This window comes from Periplaneta americana, chromosome 4 (genome assembly GCF_040183065.1).
Source record: "Periplaneta americana isolate PAMFEO1 chromosome 4, P.americana_PAMFEO1_priV1, whole genome shotgun sequence".
NCBI classification, from domain to species: Eukaryota; Metazoa; Arthropoda; class Insecta; order Blattodea; family Blattidae; genus Periplaneta; species Periplaneta americana.
The window spans coordinates 117,642,033-117,663,312 of NC_091120.1; the positions used below are offsets into that span (position 1 = coordinate 117,642,033).

At 34.3% G+C, this 21,280-nt stretch overlaps 1 protein-coding gene across 1 annotated transcript in view; it reads left to right on the plus strand.

The window, feature by feature from the left end:
- Cbp80 (Nuclear cap-binding protein subunit 1) overlaps positions 1-21,280 on the plus strand; it is a 228,324-nt gene that overhangs the window by 14,225 nt on the left and 192,819 nt on the right. Inside the window, exons 2-7 of the mRNA XM_069823863.1 lie at positions 3,019-3,107; positions 8,112-8,297; positions 13,567-13,746; positions 13,887-14,078; positions 19,285-19,500; positions 19,613-19,710. Of these exons, the coding sequence (XP_069679964.1) occupies positions 3,019-3,107; positions 8,112-8,297; positions 13,567-13,746; positions 13,887-14,078; positions 19,285-19,500; positions 19,613-19,710 (961 nt within the window). The remainder of the gene's footprint in view (positions 1-3,018; positions 3,108-8,111; positions 8,298-13,566; positions 13,747-13,886; positions 14,079-19,284; positions 19,501-19,612; positions 19,711-21,280) is intronic.

Sequence of the window (21,280 nt, forward strand, 5' to 3'; positions counted from 1 at the left end):
TCTCAGCGTTCCTAAAAGTCTTTTTCCCTCTGGCCTCCCAACTAACACTCTATATGTAGTTCTGGATTCGCCCATACGTGCTACATGCCCAGCCCATCTCAAACGTCTGGGTTTAATGTTCCTAATTATGTCAGGTGAAGAATACAATGCGTGAAGTTCTGTGTTGTGTAACTTTCTCCATTCTCCTGTAACTTCATCCCTCTCAGCCCCAAATATTTTCCTAAGCACCTTATTCTCATACACCCTTAAACTATGTTCCTCTCTCAAAGTGAGAGTCCAAGTTTCACAACCATAAAGAACAACTGGTAATATATGTTTTATAAATTCTAACTTTCAGATTTTTTGACAGCAGACTGGATGATAGAAGCTTCTCAACCGAAAAATAACTGGCATTTCCCATATTTATTCTGTGTTTAATTTCCTCCCGAATATCATTTATATTTGTTACTGTTACTCCAAGATATTTGAACTTGTCCACCTCTTCAAAAGATAATTTCCAATTTTTATATTTCCATTTCGTACAATATTCTCGTTACGAGACATAATCATATACTTTGTCTTTTCAGGATTTCCTTCCAAACCTATCTCTTTACTTGCTTCCAGTAAAATTCCCGCGTTTTCTCTAATCGTTTGTGGATTTTCTCCGAACATATTCACGTCATCTTACGGTTGGCACACATTGGAAGTAATTTTGTTTCTTGCTTTCTAATTTCAAGAATCTTAACGTTTCATTAAGTCCAATATTTAAGAAAAATGTCACCTAAATGTCGTCGTAACTAACTTTACATGTGCGAAACTCATGCTATCATCAAGTTACAAATTTTCAGACTTTAAAATAGTCTCTTGTATAATACCAACAATACATTTTTAGCTATGATTGAAGATAATAATGAACACTAAGAGGGCTAAACAATTTAAGAGATGTGATTATTAACACATCTATGAAAAAATGTTATTTTCGTAACTCACGTTATGCAGCATATGGTTGTATTTAACTCTCATTATAAGCAAAATGGACAAGTAATATTGAAGTCTAAACATGCCATAACTTATCTCAGGCCACCAACTCTCTGTTTATAAGAATATGTATATAATATAAATCCCTGAACCAGACAATTTTGTATACTGAAAGAGTTGCTGGTAAACAGGTGTAGCAAGCACTAATAATCACCAAATTAACTCGTGACAAAATACAAGAATAACGCAGTTCCAGAAGAAAATATATTGATGTTGTGAAATGTTCCCTTCATGTACTTAAAGGAAATGTGGAAATTTCAGACAAAATTACAATTTTAAATTGCAATGCTTTTGTCCTTAATTTGGTGGAATGACCCTGGAGCAAATTTCACTCAGTATATTTTTCTTCAGGTTCATAAGCAAACTTATCTGTTTCATCTAATTCTTTCTTTGGAAAATTCCACTCTTAATGCTTTTACCAAGTAAATTTCAGCACAATTTCAATTTTGTTGCAGTTTAGCGAAATGTGGAGTGATCTAGAATAATTAACTGAAACTAGTCCCAAATCTATTACTTTTCTCATGGGCAGATTGGAATTCTCTTATAATATACAAGATTTGGACAAAACATGAGGTGGAAAGAGTTTAGTACTTCTGAAACTAGTCCCAAATCTATTACTTAAAGTGCTACAAGGATAAGGAAACGAAAAACTTTGACTCATGATTGGAAACTCTTTAAGAACTATAAGTACGTAAAATAAATACCAGTATATGATTTATAATATTATGCAGTATTTTCTCTAATGTGGGTCTTTACTGTAGTCATATTAGCTGGTATATATGTGATGTCGCAAATTCTGTTTCCAAGTGTGAGTGATCCTATTTATCAATTAGCCAGGCTGTAGTCATGAGTAGAGACATACACAATGTGATGAACATTTTACCAAAATATGAAAATACGAAATAAATATTTCAGTACTAAATGTTATTCCTAACTCATTGGAGCAAGTTTACGTCATTATTTATAAAAGAAGCCTTTAGAGATTAATAGTTTTGTTTATATTTAATATGCTACCAAATAAAATGCAATATAGAGACATGCAAAGGCCAAAAAAGTGATGGAGAGAGCAACAATGATCGGAACTGCATAATGGCTACTCCATGAAGTGAAGAAGAAGATAAAATGCAATAAATCTGCATAATTAACTGTTTTTCAGCTTCATCAAATTCTAACTGAATGCAAGAACTATGTACCTCAGTTTTTTACGCAGAAGAGAATAAAAAAAATAGTTCTTACTGACTCAACACTGATTACAATAATTACAAATGACTTTTCTATATTTTCTGGCAGAAGATTACACTTTCTGTCAGTTAATATTACTTTGTATGATGAAAAACCCATGAAGTTGCACAAAAAAAAAAAAATAAATAAAGAGAAATTATTTATGGTTGAAATCCATTTGAAATCTAAATTTACACTAGATTAGAAAGAATGAGCAAAGGTGAAATATGAACCACTTATTTTGTTTTGGCTTCTCGAATTTATTGACGCTATGAGTTCAGTGACTAAAAGGGGAATTTTGAAAGTTCACTTGCCCTTGGGAATCCCAGGATATTGGTGGAATGGGTGACTGGTTAAGTGTTTCCAGAAAACATTTTTAGTGTCTTATAATGTCTGGAAAGCCTGGTTCAGTGGTAGTTGCAGAAATATTAATGGAGGAGGGAAATATTTGTATAAAATATGAAAAAAATAATAAGATTTTTATGAAATTTGAAAATTGTATTTAAACATTGTTGAAAATGAAAAATTTTGGCGATAATTATATTCTACACATGAATAGTGAAAAATCCTTGTTCCCATACCATTAGCAGGAATGGTTTATAATATGAAATTTCATATTTTGCCTCTCACTAGGGATAATATTATTTGATTACATTGGAATTGCGTATAAACTCTTTGTGTAATACTCATTGCACAATTTATTTCTTCTTCTTTACTTGATTATTTATTTACTTAATTTTGTCTTATTATTATAGTAATGAATTATGTATTATTTTACAGAACGAGCATATAGGAAGAGGAGGAGAGTATCTGAAAACCAGGAAATTGAAGATCGTCTAGAGTCTCTGATATTGAGAGTTGGAGAAAAGGTAATATTAGTACATGCATTCCTTGTTAATATATCGCTAAAAGCATTCCAATGATTTGACTAATGTCCAACCAATATTCTTTGTATAGATAACATTTTTAACCTCACTTCATTATTGTAAAAATACAAATTTAATATATTCCATGTAGAATAGGTATTTTATAAAAATGTGTACAAATTTAATATATGCAAATCTGGCTTTCAGGTATAGCTCCCTGTGAAGCAGACTTGCATAATTTCAAGAGAAAAATTGTTCCAGTGCCAGGTATCGATTCCGGAACCTTTGGCTTAGCGCACCAAAGCTCTACTGATTGAGCTACCCAGGAACTACACCCGACACCATCTCAATTTTTCCTTTAATATCCACACATCTCAATTTGGCTGGCAAGACATCAGAAACCCAACTTTGAGTGCACACAAACTCTGTGTGACGAATTGTGGTTTTCTGTTAATGTACCTACAGTGACGTATATATTATGCAAATCTAGCTCCCTGTGAAGCACACTTGAATAATTTCAAGGGAAAAATTGTTCCGGGGCTGGGTAGTTCCTGGGTAGCTGAGTTGGTAGAGCATTGGTGCGCTAAGCTGAAGGTCCCGGGATCGATATCTGGCACTGAAAAAATGTTTCCCTTGACATTATTCAAATTTGATATATTCTATGTAGAATAGATATTTTATGAAAATGTGTACTTCTGATGTGAATTTGTGGTACTATCAGATACACTTAAGAAGAACAACAAAAGAAGATGAACAAAAATTGTATAACAGCAGCATCTTTATTAATTGCAACAGAAGAATACAATTAAAGAACAGAAACGAGATTTTCAATTAATGTAGAAGGGTAGCTATAACATATTAGATATGATCTCAAATGGAAAATACAAATAGACTTGAACATATTCTTCAAAAAAAAATATATATAAATATAAGTAAAGGTATCCCCGTAACATGCCATGAAGGCACTTGGAGGGCATGGAGGTAGAGCCCCATGCTCTCCATGACCTCGGCACTAGAGTGAGGTGGTGTGGTCGGCACCATGCTCTGACTGCCTTTTACCCCTGGGAAAGACCCGGTACTCAAATTTATAGGAGGCTGAGTGAACCTTGGGGCCATTCTGAAAGTTTGGCAACGAGAAAAAATCCTGTCACCACCTGGTGACCACCAGCTGCTCTACCAACTGACCTACCCAGCCACCACATAAATATAAGTAGACAAAACAAATACATGAAGAAAAAATTCTGAGAAAAGATGTAAGAAATAGTATAGAATTGTAACACCAACATAAAGACATTGTTCCTAAGGACAAAAGAGACATCATGCTGAATTCATTATATAAGGAGAAAAACAATATTTCTGCCAAACCATCTTCAGTTGGGTAAGGGTTCTTGAGTCAACTATTTTGTAGTTGGTATAATGTAATTGTTTCTCCTCGTCTATGACCTTTGACACTTCGGTATTATGTATATAGTGGATGTTTAGATTTCACTTGAAATGCATTGAGTGATCGTAGTATGCTATTACACCAATAGCAAATGAAATAGAGAAAATATTGAGTTAGTAATAAAAATATGTATGTCTTTTAGTAATATGAAAATGTTTCAAGTATCATATATGCTTCATTTGTTGTCCACAACTTCTAAATCTTATTTCCATTCACCCAAAATAGTGATAATTACATTTATTGCCAATTGTATACAGCCAAAATATGATTGTCGATTCTCCCAGAAATACCACCACAGCACTCTTCAGATGTCTGGCGGTGCACCTACATTGTTTCAACATCTACTGCTCACCATACTGTGTGCTGTGTGAAACTCCAGATTCCATAATGAATGGAGAATGTTTATTACAATGCAAGGTCATAGACAAAGTAAACTGCTCTCCTGAGAAGCAACGTGATAAACATTACTGGGAAGCCAGAAGGCAACTGGCAATATGCCAGAGGATTAGCAACTAACTGCCAATACAAGCAAAACAACAATTGATATCTAATTTCGGTGTTGAGTTGGCCACCTGTCTCTGTCGTAAGTTACGTAATAATTTGCAGACTCCATTTTCTCCTGGGACTCAGGTAAATTATTGGTATTGACATAAGTATTGTTCCTGGTTACAGATTAACATGTACTTGCGATGTCGGACAAATATATGAATTTTAATAAAGCAATCAAAGAAATAAAATCATAAAAATTATCAATAAACAATGCCACAAAAAAATACGGAATTCCTAGGATAACACTAGGAAATCATATTAGTGGAAAACGTACAAGAGAACATGGAAAACAGTGTGTATTTAATTAAGAGGAGCAGGATGCAATTGCTGACGAAGTGTTAGTAGTTAAATGCAGGTTGGATTCCCATCAAACTGTTGTTAGGGAAAGCTATTTCAGGCTTGCCATTGACTTCAATGGATATTGAATTAATTAAATATAGACCATAATTACCTTTCAGCAATTGTTTATATTAATATTTTATAAGTATCTTCTAATACTGATATGATACATTATAAGAATAATAAAATTATTTTGGGTTCATCAACTTAGTTATATTTCAAATGTTGGAAACAGTAAATATGAAAGGTTCCCAACATTCCCAAACACCCCCTCCTACAAAACAAAACACACTCGTCATTATGAGATGGTCGACTCCAGTCAAGAAAACACAAGAGTAGCATTATCATTCATTTCAATGAGGTGATCAACTCAAGACCATTTCTTGGGTTGAATCAAACACCCTATTTTTTTTTTTTCTCTCTGGGACAATTTTCAAACTTGAAACTTTGGTTATAAGGAACAACACTTTATAGTTTAAGTTCATTCGAAAAATATACCAACTTTTTATGAAATCAATTTCCTTCAATGTTGAGAGTTAAATATATATATTACTCAATCGAGGTAAGTGGAACCGCGGGTGTAATGTGACCTATTGCGATGATGTATTATGAACGCAGGACCAGTACAAGTGGCGCTTCAGGATGCAGGATTCCACTGACCTCAGTTGAATAACACCTATATAAAGTGGCAAACTCTAGACAGTTTGACAGTACCTAAATAAACTGAATCATAAGCATGGTTTTAAAAAAATAAGTTTCACGGAAACTTGTTTTACAGCTTGAGAATTGTTTAAGTTTCAAGTATTAACTATCAAAAATCCATTACAGTTTACCCATCTCTCTTTTCTCCTCCCCACCCCCACTATTTTGGGCCCCACAGAGTGTATAACACAATTAATTTAGGTTATTTCAACATTAATTAATCCTCAGTATTGCTTCATACACTGGTATTAGGTGGTAACTTGCAATTCTTTGTATACTAAATTAGTTTTGTGGATACTGTAGATCAGACATATCAGACTGCTTCTTGGTCACAATTTAATGAAGCTTTTAAATCTCAGTTTGAATTTTTATTAGTGCTGTTGATCGATCAAAATATTTAATTGATTAATTATTTGAATTTAATCGATAGATTAATCTAGTTTTGAGCGATTTGAAAAAAAAAAGTGTTTTAATATACTGTAATACACAATTATTGTTAAATTTAACTTGTGTTTGGTGATAAGCATAAGTATTAAATTTTGTATATCTGTATATATTGTACTGTTATATTACAAAACAACTATTTTAATTATTTACTAACATATTTATTATGAGGCTTATAATTTATTGTTCACTTTCTCCGGGACTTTTTGAAACAAACAAAAATAAGAAAAAGTATAAAGACTCACCTAGTTAATACTGCTTCATCCATGATTTTGAACATGTGTGTGCATTCATATGTTCCGAATTAAGTGCCGCTCTATGTTTACTAACAATGTTTCCTGCATCACTAAACACGAAAAAACTTTTTTTTCTATAAAGCACTTCTCCACAATCGTTCAATTTAAATACAAACGTTTCACTGAGTTTACCTCTTAAATTTTCTTATGACATAATGGAGTTTACACTTTTCACAAACGACAGAAAACTGATTTTTTTTTCTTTATCAAACTAAACACACAACCTTCATATACAAACTCAGTACAGAACTGCAACTGCATAAGTACAGCGGTCGAAACAGAAGACGGCCTCTATTGTAATCGAATTACCAGATTTTAGAAAGAGAAGAAGATAATTATGCTCTCACTTGCACACAGTGTAGAGATGATTATTTGGTAAGGGATGATGGGAGACGAATCCCATAAAAGTATGTATTTCATATGCTAGGAAGATGAGCTGACAACAAGTTGGAAGATTTCTTGGAAAACCATAAAACTTAATAAGGGTTTTGCATTGTGTTTCATCTTTCAATAGAGGTAGACTAAGTCACTGTCCTCATATCTCCATTTCTTTCTGAAGTGTTTGTGCAAACATTTTCCCTATGCTTCCTGCTTTGCAATTAGAAAGTAACAGTACTATTGTGCTTTTAAATAAGCAATTTCCGAGAGAGAAATATTGTGGGAATTTTTAGTATGAGTTTGTATTAATAAAATAATAATTAATATTTACTACAACTGATTAATTTTAATCGGCTCGATTATTCAATTAAATATTTTTGATTGATTAATCTCACAACAGAAATTGATTGATTAATCGATTAAATCCCACAACACTAATTTTTATACAACTCAGACCGATGGAACACCCCCCACCCCATTATGTTATACTGTAGTGAGTTTCTTTTAGTTGCAGTTTTAATATGACTTAATACTTTCTATATATTTTCAATATTATACTCACTTCTGTTAATTGGTGGAATTAGTAAAGCCTGCAGTGGTTCTTTAATTGTAATTATATATTTTTAATAGAAAGATGCATCACATTCATAGCAATTTAGAATCTAGGTATTTTTTTATCTTCCTTTTGTAAGAAGTGATTTCTCAGAATAAAATATAACATAGTTGCAACATAAACCTGTTCACAAGAATTAATTTTAGTAAACTTAATTTACCTAATCACTGAAAGCAATTTTATATTGAAGTGCTGTGTCATATTTACAGTACTAAACATAAATTTTCGTAAATCCATTTCAGAGCACTTCATCATTGGAGAGTAATTTGGAGGGCCTGGCAAGTGTATTAGAAGCTGATCTGGCAACATTTCGTAGTAAGATTCTTCGAATTTTGACAGATTGTGCTATCAAAATGCCAGAAAAATGCACAATATATACCACCTTGGTTGGTCTTCTCAATGCAAAAAATTATAACTTCGGTGGAGAAGTAAGTATAACTCATTTCTGAAGGTACTTTCATGTTTCCGCGTTATGCACGAAACTTTGAATTCTTAGTGCCTTTTGATACAGAATAAGTCACTTTTATAATATTTTAGAAAGTACACATTTTCATATTTGCACTTAATATGAAATTTTCATATTTTTTTATTCATAGTCCTCTTCCATTCGCCACACAAGGAAGAACATAACATTGCAAATGAACATGCTGTCTGTTCTAGTCGAAAAGATTATACAGAAATCAAACAATAAACAAACGATAGATACTTCACTGTCTAGAAATGTTAATTTAGGTACCGTACAAAGATGGATTAAGAAGTAAAAATGCATTTCTTACTTCAGAAGCTGAAAGAAAGTAAGCCCAAAATCTCCATTTCGAAATATGGTGAGATGAATGTTCCACTTTGCATACAGCTTTTTGACTTACTTCCTTCGAATATCAAAATATATATGCAACTTATCTGTCCATCCATGCATCTGAAGTCTGATTAGTGTAATATGTGGCTAATCGTCGATGTATGCAGTGGAGGGGGATAGGAACTGGCCATCCTACCCTATTATCTCCTGGTCTAATTACCTCATAAGTGGTGCCATGATGGTATCACTTGTGAGGTTAAAACCTGTCTTCGAACAGTTGACTGAACAATAACAACTGTCCATCTCTGCAATTCGGGAGTACCATCATCAAAACAAGCATATATGAATCAACCATAACCTGGAAATCCATGTTTTGGCGCTTCCTTTTGCCTTCTGGTGCAAGATTTGTTTTCTGTTAATATTTTAAATATTGATTTTATTTTCCGCTATTTTTTTTTTTGCAATCATGTTGTTCTTTGTTGTTGTTTTCTAATGCCAGGGATTTGACAATAAAGTCATTTGACCTCTTGCACTCCAATATTTTTCAAAGATATTGTCATGGTCAGCCACTGAAGCACAGATTTTGAGGTGTTCTGAATCCATTTCTTGATTTGAATTGCACAATGGGCAGTTAGGGGAATCATATACTCCAACTTTATGCAGGTGCTTGGCCAAACAGTCATGGCCTGTTGCCAATCTAAATGCAGCTACAGACGATTTGCGTGGTAAATCGGGAATTAACTGTGGATTGTGCAGAGACTTCCATTTTTTCCCTTGAGATTGTGTTGTCAAATTTTGTTTGTCGAAGTCTAATTATGTTTATTAAATCTTTTCACAGAGTAATACATAGATTTAGTAACAGGTCTGTAAGTAGCAGTGCTGCCCTTTTTTGCTAAAGCATCAACATTCTCGTTTCCCAGGATTCCACAATGGGATGGTATCCATTGGAATACAATTCTTTTATTGAGTGTTATTAATTGAGAGAACATTTTAGTTATTTCTGCTGTTTGAGATGAAGGTGTGTGGTTAGAGACTATTGATAGAATACCTGCATTGGAATTAGACAATATAACTGCATTTTTAAATTTATTGATGTGGCATAGAATATTCCTGAGACTTTCTCTTATTGCAATGATTTCTCCATCAAAACTTGTTGTTCCATATCCAAGAAATCTATAAAGTGAGAAGAGACAGCACGTAACACCTGCACCTGCACCTTGTTCCCTAGAGATCAAGGATCCATCGGTGTATAAATGAAGCCAGTTGTGTGGAGCGTACCTAATATTAATTGTCTCTAAAGACAATTATTCCAGTATTTCAGTGTTTACTTCTGATTTCAGTATTTATTCAATTAAATTTAGATTATACTCTAGGCTATATTTAATAGAGTTAAAGGGTTTGGTTTAATTTGTAAGTTTTCTTTTAAATTTGGGTTGTTGATTTTCTGTTTCATTTCTTGAACCATGGATATGAAACTTTTTTGAGTTTCTAATCTACAGAGAGGACTGTATGTATGCCAATTGTTTCCTGGTAATCTAATAAGTTTTCATATTGAATCAGTGCTTTTTCTTCTATTGTCATTTTGATGCTGTTAATATTAGTGAGGAATCTCATAGAATCTGTTGGGTTGTTTTGATTCCACCAGTAATGAGCCTGAGAGCTTGGTTTTGAACACGTTCTATTTCGTTCATAAAAAGTGAAGTAATTAAAATTTATCCATAGTACGTCAGCACTGGCTGTATAAACATTTTGTATGTGTTCAAAGTGTTTCTAGAGCATCCCCATTTCTTTCCTGCTAGTCTTTTTAGAAGGGAGAATCTTTTACGAGCTTTTTCCGAAATCTATTTCAAATGGTTGCTCCATGGTAACGTATTATCGAAAATAACTCCAAGATATTTGGATTCCTAAGTCTTAGGAAGGTGTTGGCCCATTGTATTGGATATTGAATTCTCTTTCTTTTTTACCAAGTGAAAATATTTGGTAGTTACTTTTGCTTAAATTGAGTGTCATCAAATTTGATGTGTTCCATTCATGTTGTTGATTTAGAGCTTTAAGAGCAGAATTTTGAATTTTGTCTCTATGCCTGTGAGATCCAGAAGTCCACAAAACTATATCATCTGCAAATAGTACTGTTTTCATGTTTGATTCCTCTAATAGGGCGGTTAAGTCATTTATATAAATAGTGAATAAAGTTGTGCTGAGGACAGCGCCCTGAGGTAGACCTCGATATGTTTGTCTGTAACTAGAAAGTTAGCTATTGAATTTAGTGGCAATGAATCTTTGACTAAGGAATTCTGATATCCATCTGAACATATTGCTGGAGACACCTAATTTCTGGAGTTTTAGTAATAGTTTATTTCTCCAAACAGAGTCATTGAAAGTCAATAAATATTGCCAAGGTATCTTCTTTCTTGTTAAAACTGTCTTTTATTTCTTGGCGGAGGCATATGACTTGTTCATTGGTAGAGTGTCGTTGTCGAAAGCCGGCTTGTCTTGGTGATAAAAGATTTTGGGATTCTAAATATCAAGTTAATCTGTTGGAGATCACTGACTCCATAGTTTTTACTATCATACTTAATAGTGCTATCGGTCGATAATTATTAACATCATGAGCAGGTTTCCCTTTTTTGTGAATTGGTACAATGATTGTTTTTTTCCAAGCTGCAGGAATTGAGGTGTTCCATGATAAATTGAAAATTAATAAAAGTACACACTTAGCTTTTTCCCCCCAAATGCTTAAAAAATTCGGAATGAATGTTGTCAGGACCAGGAGATTTCTTGGTTTTTAAATTTTGTATAGCTATAGTTAATTCTTTGGAAGTAAAATTTTGATGAAATATTTCAGGTTTTCCGATATTACTAGTAATATTGTTTTTATTATTTTTATGTAATTCTCTTTTGATGAATTTGTCAGTTTTTTTGGTATTGGGATGTAATCTGTGAGAGTTTGAATAGTGTTTATTAAATGCATTTGCTATATCTCTACTATCTGTTAGTGTTTTGTTATTATGAATAATAGGTTGGCTAGTATTTTCCTGTGTATTGGAAATATTCTTCAGAAATTTATATGTTTTAGTGCTGTCAGTTCTGTAATTAATATTTTCAATAAATTTATTAAAAGTGTTCTTTTTTGCTGTTATGATTGCTTTTTTAAGAATGGCAGTCTTCTTCCTCCAATCTTTATGCAATCATACCTCTATTCATTTTGTAACTAACTGTAGTCGAGTGAAGATTTTCATTGTACTCAGTTTGAATATTTAAGATTGAATTGTTGTACTATTGAAATAGTCTTCTCCACGAAACTATCAAGATATAATTTATCATATTTTAAATTCATGTAAAGTACTGATTTCGTATTAATACTTTGTAGACACTTGAAATGAAGTGGACATGAAACATTCATGTTAGCAATGAAGATGAGAAGCTAAAATACCATTGGAGGAGCTAAAACGGAAATGAACTTAGTGGTTCAGTTGAAAATAAATTGTCACTTATTTAAGAACTACCTTTGCAAGAATGTAATTCCAAATATAATTGGAAAATGACTGCATGTAGGAATTTGTATTTCTGTTGTGTTAACGTTTCAAACATTGATTTGGCTTATTTTCAGATATATTTGTGCGATCATAGTTATCTCTATTTCTTAACTTACTGCAGTCAAGTTTAGAGATTCATTGCACCCAATATGAATATTACATTTTAGCAAAGAACCACTATTAAATTCTGTTTTGATTTGGGCAGATCACCATTGAACCATATAAAATGATACAGCAAACATTGCAACACAATGCTTTACTAAGTGCCAACAAGTTTTTAGTTGATAAGGCACCCAAAACCTGCAGATTAAACATAAAGGAAGATAGCTCTCTAGTTTCTTTACCAAAGAAAACTGACTAAATAATTAGTGTGAAAAATAATTGAGTAATCCTTTTATACATGTGAATGCTTAATACCTATTGCAATTGCTCATGTCCACAAAATATTACACAGAAAAACTGTAATTGAATGAGTTTCATGTTTATTGGAGATTACAGACAAATCGAATGATGGTGTGCCAGCAAGGGAAAGATAATATTGTTCCTTAATTCCAAAACTCGTAACTCACTTTGTTGATTTTCACTTTTTGCGCGTTTTTAAAAATACGAGAAGGTAAGTGGTTTTGTAATATCCCAATATTAGCGCTAGTGTTCTAAATTAAGCTTCAGTGCTTTGTCATTAGAAAGATCTGTGGATATACTTTGAAAATCGTGCCGAGCAAGTTACAAGGTATTGGAATTAAGGTAACGATATGTAGATGTCACTTAGGGTTTTTGTTAATAATATTGTCACATGCAGTGGTTATTGGTTTCATGATTATGGTCCAAAAACGAAGACAGAAATTTCTCCAGGAAAACGTTAAGATACATTTTTCTCAATAAGTGAAAGTCCAAGTGAGTAATGGAAAAGTTATTTAATGGTTTTCCAATAACCAGTGCTTGGTATATGAACATATTGTACTATCACTGAATATTAGTATTTTGATATCTTATGAAGAGTGCCTACTCAACTTGGGTTCTTCACTATGACAGGGGATAGAACCATCATTCATAAAAGTACTCACGCTGTAGGCCTAATAGAGGAAATTAACACTGAACTGATGTAGAGCTCACCATGTTCACCAGACTCCACTCATTATACATTTTCCCGAGATCAAAAATCAACTTCGATGGCATCAATTCATCTTGTATTCAGCTTTATTCTTTCGAGTTCATACTCTCATCAGTCTGATTACTTTTCAATTGCTTCAATAAAATGATTTCCCTGTTTAGTGGTAATATAGCATACACATACACTAAGCTCAGAATAATGTACTTGTAAAGAAAATGGTAACTGTTTATTTACTTGTTACTTTTCATCAACAGTTTGTTGAATATATGGTGCGCAACTTGAAGGATTCATTGAAAGCCTGCAAATGGGATGCAGCTCGCTATTCACTAAGGTTCCTTGCTGATTTAGTGAATTGTCACGTAATATCAGCAGGTTCTTTATTACAACTGCTTGATAACATGGTAGATGCTGCCAAAGAGGATGGTGTACCACAGGTAAAATAACGTTTTGTTTCCTGATATGCAGCATTATAGACAATTCAGAAATTGTTCTTCCCATTTATCACGTTTTTTTTTTTCTTTAAATTACATCTTTTCATATGTCATATTGATATGTAACTTTTTTTCTTCGCCAGGTTCGCAAAGATTGGTACGTATTTGCTGTGCTTTCAACTTTGCCTTGGGTGGGACGAGAACTGTACGAAAAGAAAGAACAGGCGCTTGAACACCTGTTGGTATCCATAGAGGTGTTTCTTGGAAAGAGGAGTAAGAAACATCATGCAGCTTTACGAGTATGGGCTTTGGATACACCACATCCTCAAGAAGAGGTATATTTTTTAATTTTTTATTTTACTCTTAATATTCTTATCAAGTATAAGTAAATGTGTAATACATCTTGATTACACAACTTTTAATACTGTATCACTTCGGAATATGTATGATAAGAACTTGTGTTAAATTTTAACGTACCTTGTTAACATGTTTCGACCTATTTTCGGTCATCTTCAGAACTGGTCGTTGTTGGTCTTGGTGCCTCTTGTTTCCTGTGCGGGTGCATTCGTAGTGTAGAGTCAAAGAGTGTATGTGTTTTGAAATTGAGTTGTGTGTTGAGAATATCGTTGGGATGTGTTTTCGTGTGTCTGTATATTTCATATTGTTCTAGTGTGTTGAGTTTCTGGACAAGCAAATACAACCACACAGGCGTATACAAACCCAAATGTAACACCTGCAACAACTTCTACGTAGGACAGACAGGCAGATCAGTTCAAACACGTTACAAAGAACACATCACAGCCATAACAAAATTACAAAACACCTCCACATATGCAGAACACATCACAAATGCCAACCACACCTACAGAGACATCAACACAGACATGGAAATACTGCACATCCAACCAAAAAGCCAGAAACTCAACACACTAGAACAATATGAAATATACAGACACACGAAAACACACCCCAACGATATTCTCAACACACAACTCAATTTCAAAACACATACACTCTTTGACTCTACACTACGAACACACCCACACAGGAAACAAGAGGTGCCAAGACCAACAACGACCAGTTCTGAAGATGACCGAAAATAGGTCGAAACATGTTAACAGGGTACGTTAAAATTTAACACAAGACAGTTCTTATCATACATATTCCTAAATGTGTAACTTGAGAATGTTGAATTACATTTATAAAGTACAGTAAACTCCCTCATAACTGGCACCCAAATAACCGGCAATACCAAACCGATGGCTTTGGGTGGGCCGAAAAAATGTTTAAATTTGCCACATTGCCACAGTCTGGGCCATAAGTTTTGCCACAGTAGGAAGTTCGCAAGAACTTTCATTTTCAGTGAATATTCGAACCTAAAATTAGTGTATCATTTGTGTTGTGTGATGTATTTTAATAAAGAAGATCTACATAGTTTGTATGTTTATTTAATTATGTTTGGGCCATTAGTGTTGCCACATTAGGAAGTTCGCACGAACTTTAATTTTCATTGAATATTCGAACCTAAAATTAGTGTATTATTTGTGTTGTGTAATGTGTTTTAATAAGGAAAATCCACACAGTTTTTATGTTTATTCAGTTATGAGCAAGTGATAGAGAAATAAACTTCACATGGCTGCTGTTTCAACATTTGGTACCATAAAATATTATTATTATTATTTTTTCTTTTTGTATATACCAGTATAGTATTTATTCAGTATTATCGGGCAAAATCTCGTATCCAGAACTAGCCTGGGCCCTTTGGTGTCGGTTAAGAAGGATTCTACTGTATCTAAGTTTTAAAGCAAAAGAGATAAAGCTTTTATTTTTTTGGATGTCTGTGCAGTATTATAGTGTATTCTACTACTTCTATTATTATTATTATTATTATTATTATTATTATTATTATTATTGTCAGTGGCGGCTCGCATTAAGGGGCACATGGTCACGGCCCCCCCCCCTCGTTCGTTTTATTTTCCCACAAAAAAATAAAGCAATTTTTGTTTAAAATTATCTGCTCAAAACGTAATGACTTAAGAGGTATAAACATACTGTGAAATGTGAATGATTTCAGCTCCCGGGCACCGTAGTTCTAGTGCCCATCCTTTGCACATGTGCGCAGATAACTCGAGTTTCAAGTGCGTGGAGAGCGGTGTGATGTGATGGATGCGGGGCAAGAGAAGATGAGAGGGGAAGCGTCGCCCAGGGCACAGAAATTCACGTGGTCATTCTTTGCACATGCGCAAATGGTTTTAACAACATGTAGAACGCTATGTGGACGAGAAGGAAGCTACCGTTACATATTGAAGTATGAATTATGGTGGTAACACTGCCATGGCCTGAAGAACCAATTGAGTTGCCATCTTATCTATTCTGTAGCTAGATCTAGCTTTTTTAGATTAGTTACTATAATTGCTATACTTCATATCAGAGGCAATGAATGCTTAACTATGTTTTCTGATTAATTTAGCTACTAAAATTAAATTGTTTAACATTGTTAATATAGTAGTTTACCTATATTCAAAATTTTGGTAGGCTGCTTTTTTATTAAGAGTGGTGGCAACTTTGACAATCTTACGAAATACATGTCTCGATTACCGCATTTATATTCATAGCGGCAATAATAACATTCTGAGTGGTGTTAATAATTCTCTTCCTTTTATTTTAAGTGTGAAGTAGTGAAGTTAGTTACATTAGTGTTCGTTGTGTGCTTGTTCATTTCAATATGAATAAAGTTAGTGAACTAATTGGAAAGCAATTAGATTTCGACAGCAGAGTTCGCGCCAATAATTTAGGCACACCCTGGCCTTATATGGTCATTATAAAGCAGACGGAAGGCAAAAACAGAAAAATTTAATAGCTCTATGTATGATAAAGTGAAATGGTTGTGTGGATGTGAAGAGAAGAACGCAACATCAGAAGGATTCATTCTGATTTAGGAGACCATAATGATGACGACAATTCGGTCCCTACTAAATGACATCGAAATGTCGATCAACAAAAACGAGTCAGTGCATTGGAAACGTGTGATATTATTGTGTCGCAAGCAGAAGAACGATTTCGTTTCCCAGGTCACTTGGCGGCTGCCAAACTTTTCCATGTATCTAGTTTTCAAGAATATTGTAATCGGTTCCCAGAGAAAGATTTTGCGGCAACTGTCAACATATATTCAAAAGTGAACAAATCTACGCTCAGAACCGAGCTTGAAGTGCTATATTCCAGGGTAGTTTTGCATGCGGCCGAAGGAGCTGCAACACTTTTGCAAATCTTTTTGCACAACAATATGCAAGAAACATTTCACGAGTGTGTTCGATTACTAAGCATCATTGTTACAATACCTATGTCAACTGTGGAAAGTGAAAGGTTCTTCTCTACTTTAAATCGAATAAAAACCTTCCTCAGGAACGCAATGAGCCAAGAAAGACTGACAGCATTAGCAATGCTTTCAATTGAGAGTGAAATGGTGCGTTTGATACCCAACTTCAATCAGCTAGTTATCGAAGTATTTGTTCGAGCTAAGGATTGAAGAATGGACTTCATCTATAAATAGAAACGTTAGTTTATAATGCATTCTTTATATTTACATTTTGCTATTGAAATTTTCAGCAATTATTCCGTATGGCAAGCCTATGTTCGTGTAGTGAGGAACCTATGGGTTCAATTAATTCAATATTAGTGTTATAAGTTGTGCCCCACTAAATAGTTCGGTCACGAGCCGCCACTGATTATTGCTGTTGTTGTTGTTTCAAAAAACTTAAAGTTAGAATTTATAAAACAGTTACATTACCGGTTGTTCTGTATGGTTGTGAAACTTGGAGTCTCTCTTTGAGAGAGGAACAGAGACTAAAGGTGTTTGATAATAAGGTGCTTAGGAAAATATTTAGGGTTAAGGGGAATGAAGTTATAGGAGAATAGAGAAAGTTACACAATGCAGAAACTGCACGCATTGTATTCTTCACCTAACATAAATAGAAACATTAAATCCAGACATTTGAGATGGGCAAGGCATGTAGCACATATGGGGGAATCTAGGAGTGCATATAGAGTGTTAATTGGGAGACCTGAGGGGAAAAGGCTATTGGGGAGGCCGAGACAGCTGGAGAATAATATTAAAATGGATATGAGGGAGGTGGGATATGATGGTAGGGACTGAATTAATCTTGCTCAGGATGAGAACTGATGGCAGGTTTATGTGAGGACAGCAGTGAACGTCCAGATTTTCTAAAAGCCATTTGTAAGTAAGTATTATTATTATTATTATTATTATTATTATTATTATTATTATTACTATCGTCGTCATTTTCATTACCTACTAAAACTGCACTCACTCCTTTTGGATTATTTAGACCTAGGTTAATTTTTTTTACTATTTGTTATTGATCCTAATCTATTCATTCTAGTATTCCAGTCTTTCCCTATATAACTTTAACTTGTTCGATATTCTTTGGAGACATTGCAGCCAAAGTATTTTATGGCAGTAGATCTCATTCTTTTGTCTTTTTATCACCGTAAAAAAAGGAAGGAGAGAAGCATACAAAAAGAAAAAAGAGAAGGAAGGAGGGAAAATAGGAAGAGGGGTGCAATGGAAAGGAGGGCAAAGAAAGAAAGTATTCCAAGAGGAAAAAAAAAGTAAAGGTGACTGAAAAGTGCATCACCTCAGTTATATTCATCACATTTTTTGTCGCAAAATCCTTACCAAAAATAGGTTATATCATTGAAAATTCACTTTTCATATTGTTCAAAACTTAACAAGAATGTTCAAAAGTATTCTCAAATAAGTTTTCATCTTTTTCACAATTCTCTCTTTGTCATACCCTGGGGGACAAAGGCTAATTGGGATTTCCCGGTCTCTGATCGGGTCAAAAATCCTGATAGAACTGATAATTAACCCTTGCGGTGAATTTGGTGAAGTCGGAGGGCCCAATTAGTCAAATCCATTCTCCTCACCTCCATGCTGGGATCCCCTGAAATCTTTTAAGATGCGAAAGAGAGAGTACTGTGCAGAAAGCAAAAGGAAGCTACTGCATTTATCTTTCCCAAAAAAAACTTTAGGAAAGGAGATTGAGAAAGCTGGGTTTGTAGTGAAAGACCTACCCTTGGGTAGAAAACTATGAATGAGAGATTAATATCACTGTGATGGTAATGGCGATAGGAGTAATGACTTTAATGATTTTCCCCATAACTAAATAGGCCTATGTCTGTCTATTCGACAGAGTGCCTCAGTTTTACTGCATTTTTGTCTTACAGTTATCTCGCTCAATAATCATTCATATCACATTATTATTATTATTATTATTATTATTATTATTATTATTATTATTATTATTATATTACTAGTACTATAACATTATTACTACCACTACCATCACTGTTATTTATAATATATGGGGAAATGGGAGTCGAAACCTTTAAATTGTTAAAACTCGTCCTTGTTCATGAAAATCCAACATGAAAGTAAAGTCTGATTTTGAACTTGTAGTTTATGGACAAAAATATTGTGAAGATAGCCTGCTTTAACAATATCTGGTATCATTTTTACAGTATTTGGATTGCTTGTGGGCGCAAATTCGGAAGCTTCGCCAGGATAATTGGGCAGAGAAGCACATTCCTCGACCCTACTTGGCATTTGATAGTATCTTGTGTGAAGCCTTGCAGCACAACTTGCCAACAATCTTGCCTCCACCTCATCATGACGGTTATCAGTACCCAATGCCTCATGTTGTCTTTCGTATGTTTGATTACACAGACTGTCCAGAGGTATTTGATATCGCTTATTTCGTCTTATCATAAAAAAACGCAGTGAATAACAATATTACTATCAAAGCAATAGCATGTTTTAGTGTACTAATTTTTGTATAATACTTTTTAGGGACCAATTCTCCCAGGTGCCCATTCAGTAGAACGTTTTTTGATAGAAGAGCATCTTCATCAAATAATTGAGATGCATCACTTGGAAAGAAAGGATTGGTAAGTTTTCACATAATTAATAATATAACCTTAACAAGTCTTTTTAATACTTTAATTAATCATTATGATGTCACATAGAGTGAAATGCAATATTATAGTTTCAAATGAAATGGGTAATTCCATGCAAAACAGTATGACGCAAAATATTAATATCTCTAAATTTGTTAAAAATTGTACATTCAACTCTTTATGTCATATATATTTATCATGTACAAAATTATGTTTGCAACAGCTACCATTTAAATGTAATGGACAGTTAAAATACTTTTATTTGAGCACTTAGGCCAATTTTCAATTTGTTTTCTGACCATAAGAATATTTACAATGTTTTTTTTTAAAGATATCATTAGATAGCTTACAAAAGATGTTATTAACCCCTTACTGCATGGGACAGTCTTGCACACACCAGTTTTATATTCAAATAACTTAAGTAATTCTTTTTTTCTCAACTGATGTCACATATGGTCAAATCCAATTCTTCACAATGTGTCACATCTGTCCCAGTATCCAGTTTGAAATATTATATGCTTATATTATAAGTTATATGAATATAAAACTGGTATGTGCCATTCTGACCCAGAATGTGGTATGGGGTTAAGGTACTATAATTCAGTGCAGTTCTGAAAATTGTGTTTAAAGAAATTTAAAAATATACACTACTGTTTATGAAAAGTGCGACACTCAGAAAGAATGGCCCAAACGACTCCAAACTCGGGAGATGTGTAGAACGGTATACTACCAATAATTGATTACATTTCCAGAGAGATGGCATACACATAGGTCCAACAGTGACGTCTCTTGTGTCACCAGCAAGGTCAGTGTTATGCCTTGCTCAGTCAGTGCAGAGCTTCCAAACAAAGTGAAAATGTGAAAGCTAGTGCAGGTATGCTTCGTCGACATGGAAGGGCGCAATATCAGCATGTGAGTGAGTTTGAACAGGGCAGAATGGTTGGTGTCCGGGAAGCAGGTTTGTCTACCATGACATTTTGGCTCGTACAGGGCATGCTGCTACGACAGTGATGCGTGTGTGGAACCAGTGGATAGAAGAGGGTTTGTACGCAGAGATGAGCGGGTACTGGAACCACGTAATATGATCGCCATCTTGTCCGTATAGGCCATGACAGACTATACAGCTTCATCCACAGTATTGAGTCGACAAAGTACTACAATGGGTGTGGATCTGTCTGCGTCAATGGTTCGCCGCCATCTTTTGAGGGCTGGACTAGTGGCTCACATGCCGTTGCGTCGACTTCCATTGTCCAGAAACCACCAATGCCTCAGACTACAATGGGTACGTGAATGCCGTCACTGGCATGCTGAGTGGCAAAATGTAGTGTTTTCAGACGAGTTCCGCTTCAACTTGTCCTACAATGATGGCCACATACATGTTAAACACTACTATGATGAACACAATCTGAGAGCCTGCATTGTTGAGCTGCATAGTGGACAAACGCCTAGTGCAATGGTTTGAGGAGCCATTGGATACAATATGCGATCTCGCCTCCTATGTATTTAGGCAGTCTGAACAGCAACCGCTACATTAGGGACGTTTTAGAGCCCGAGATACTGC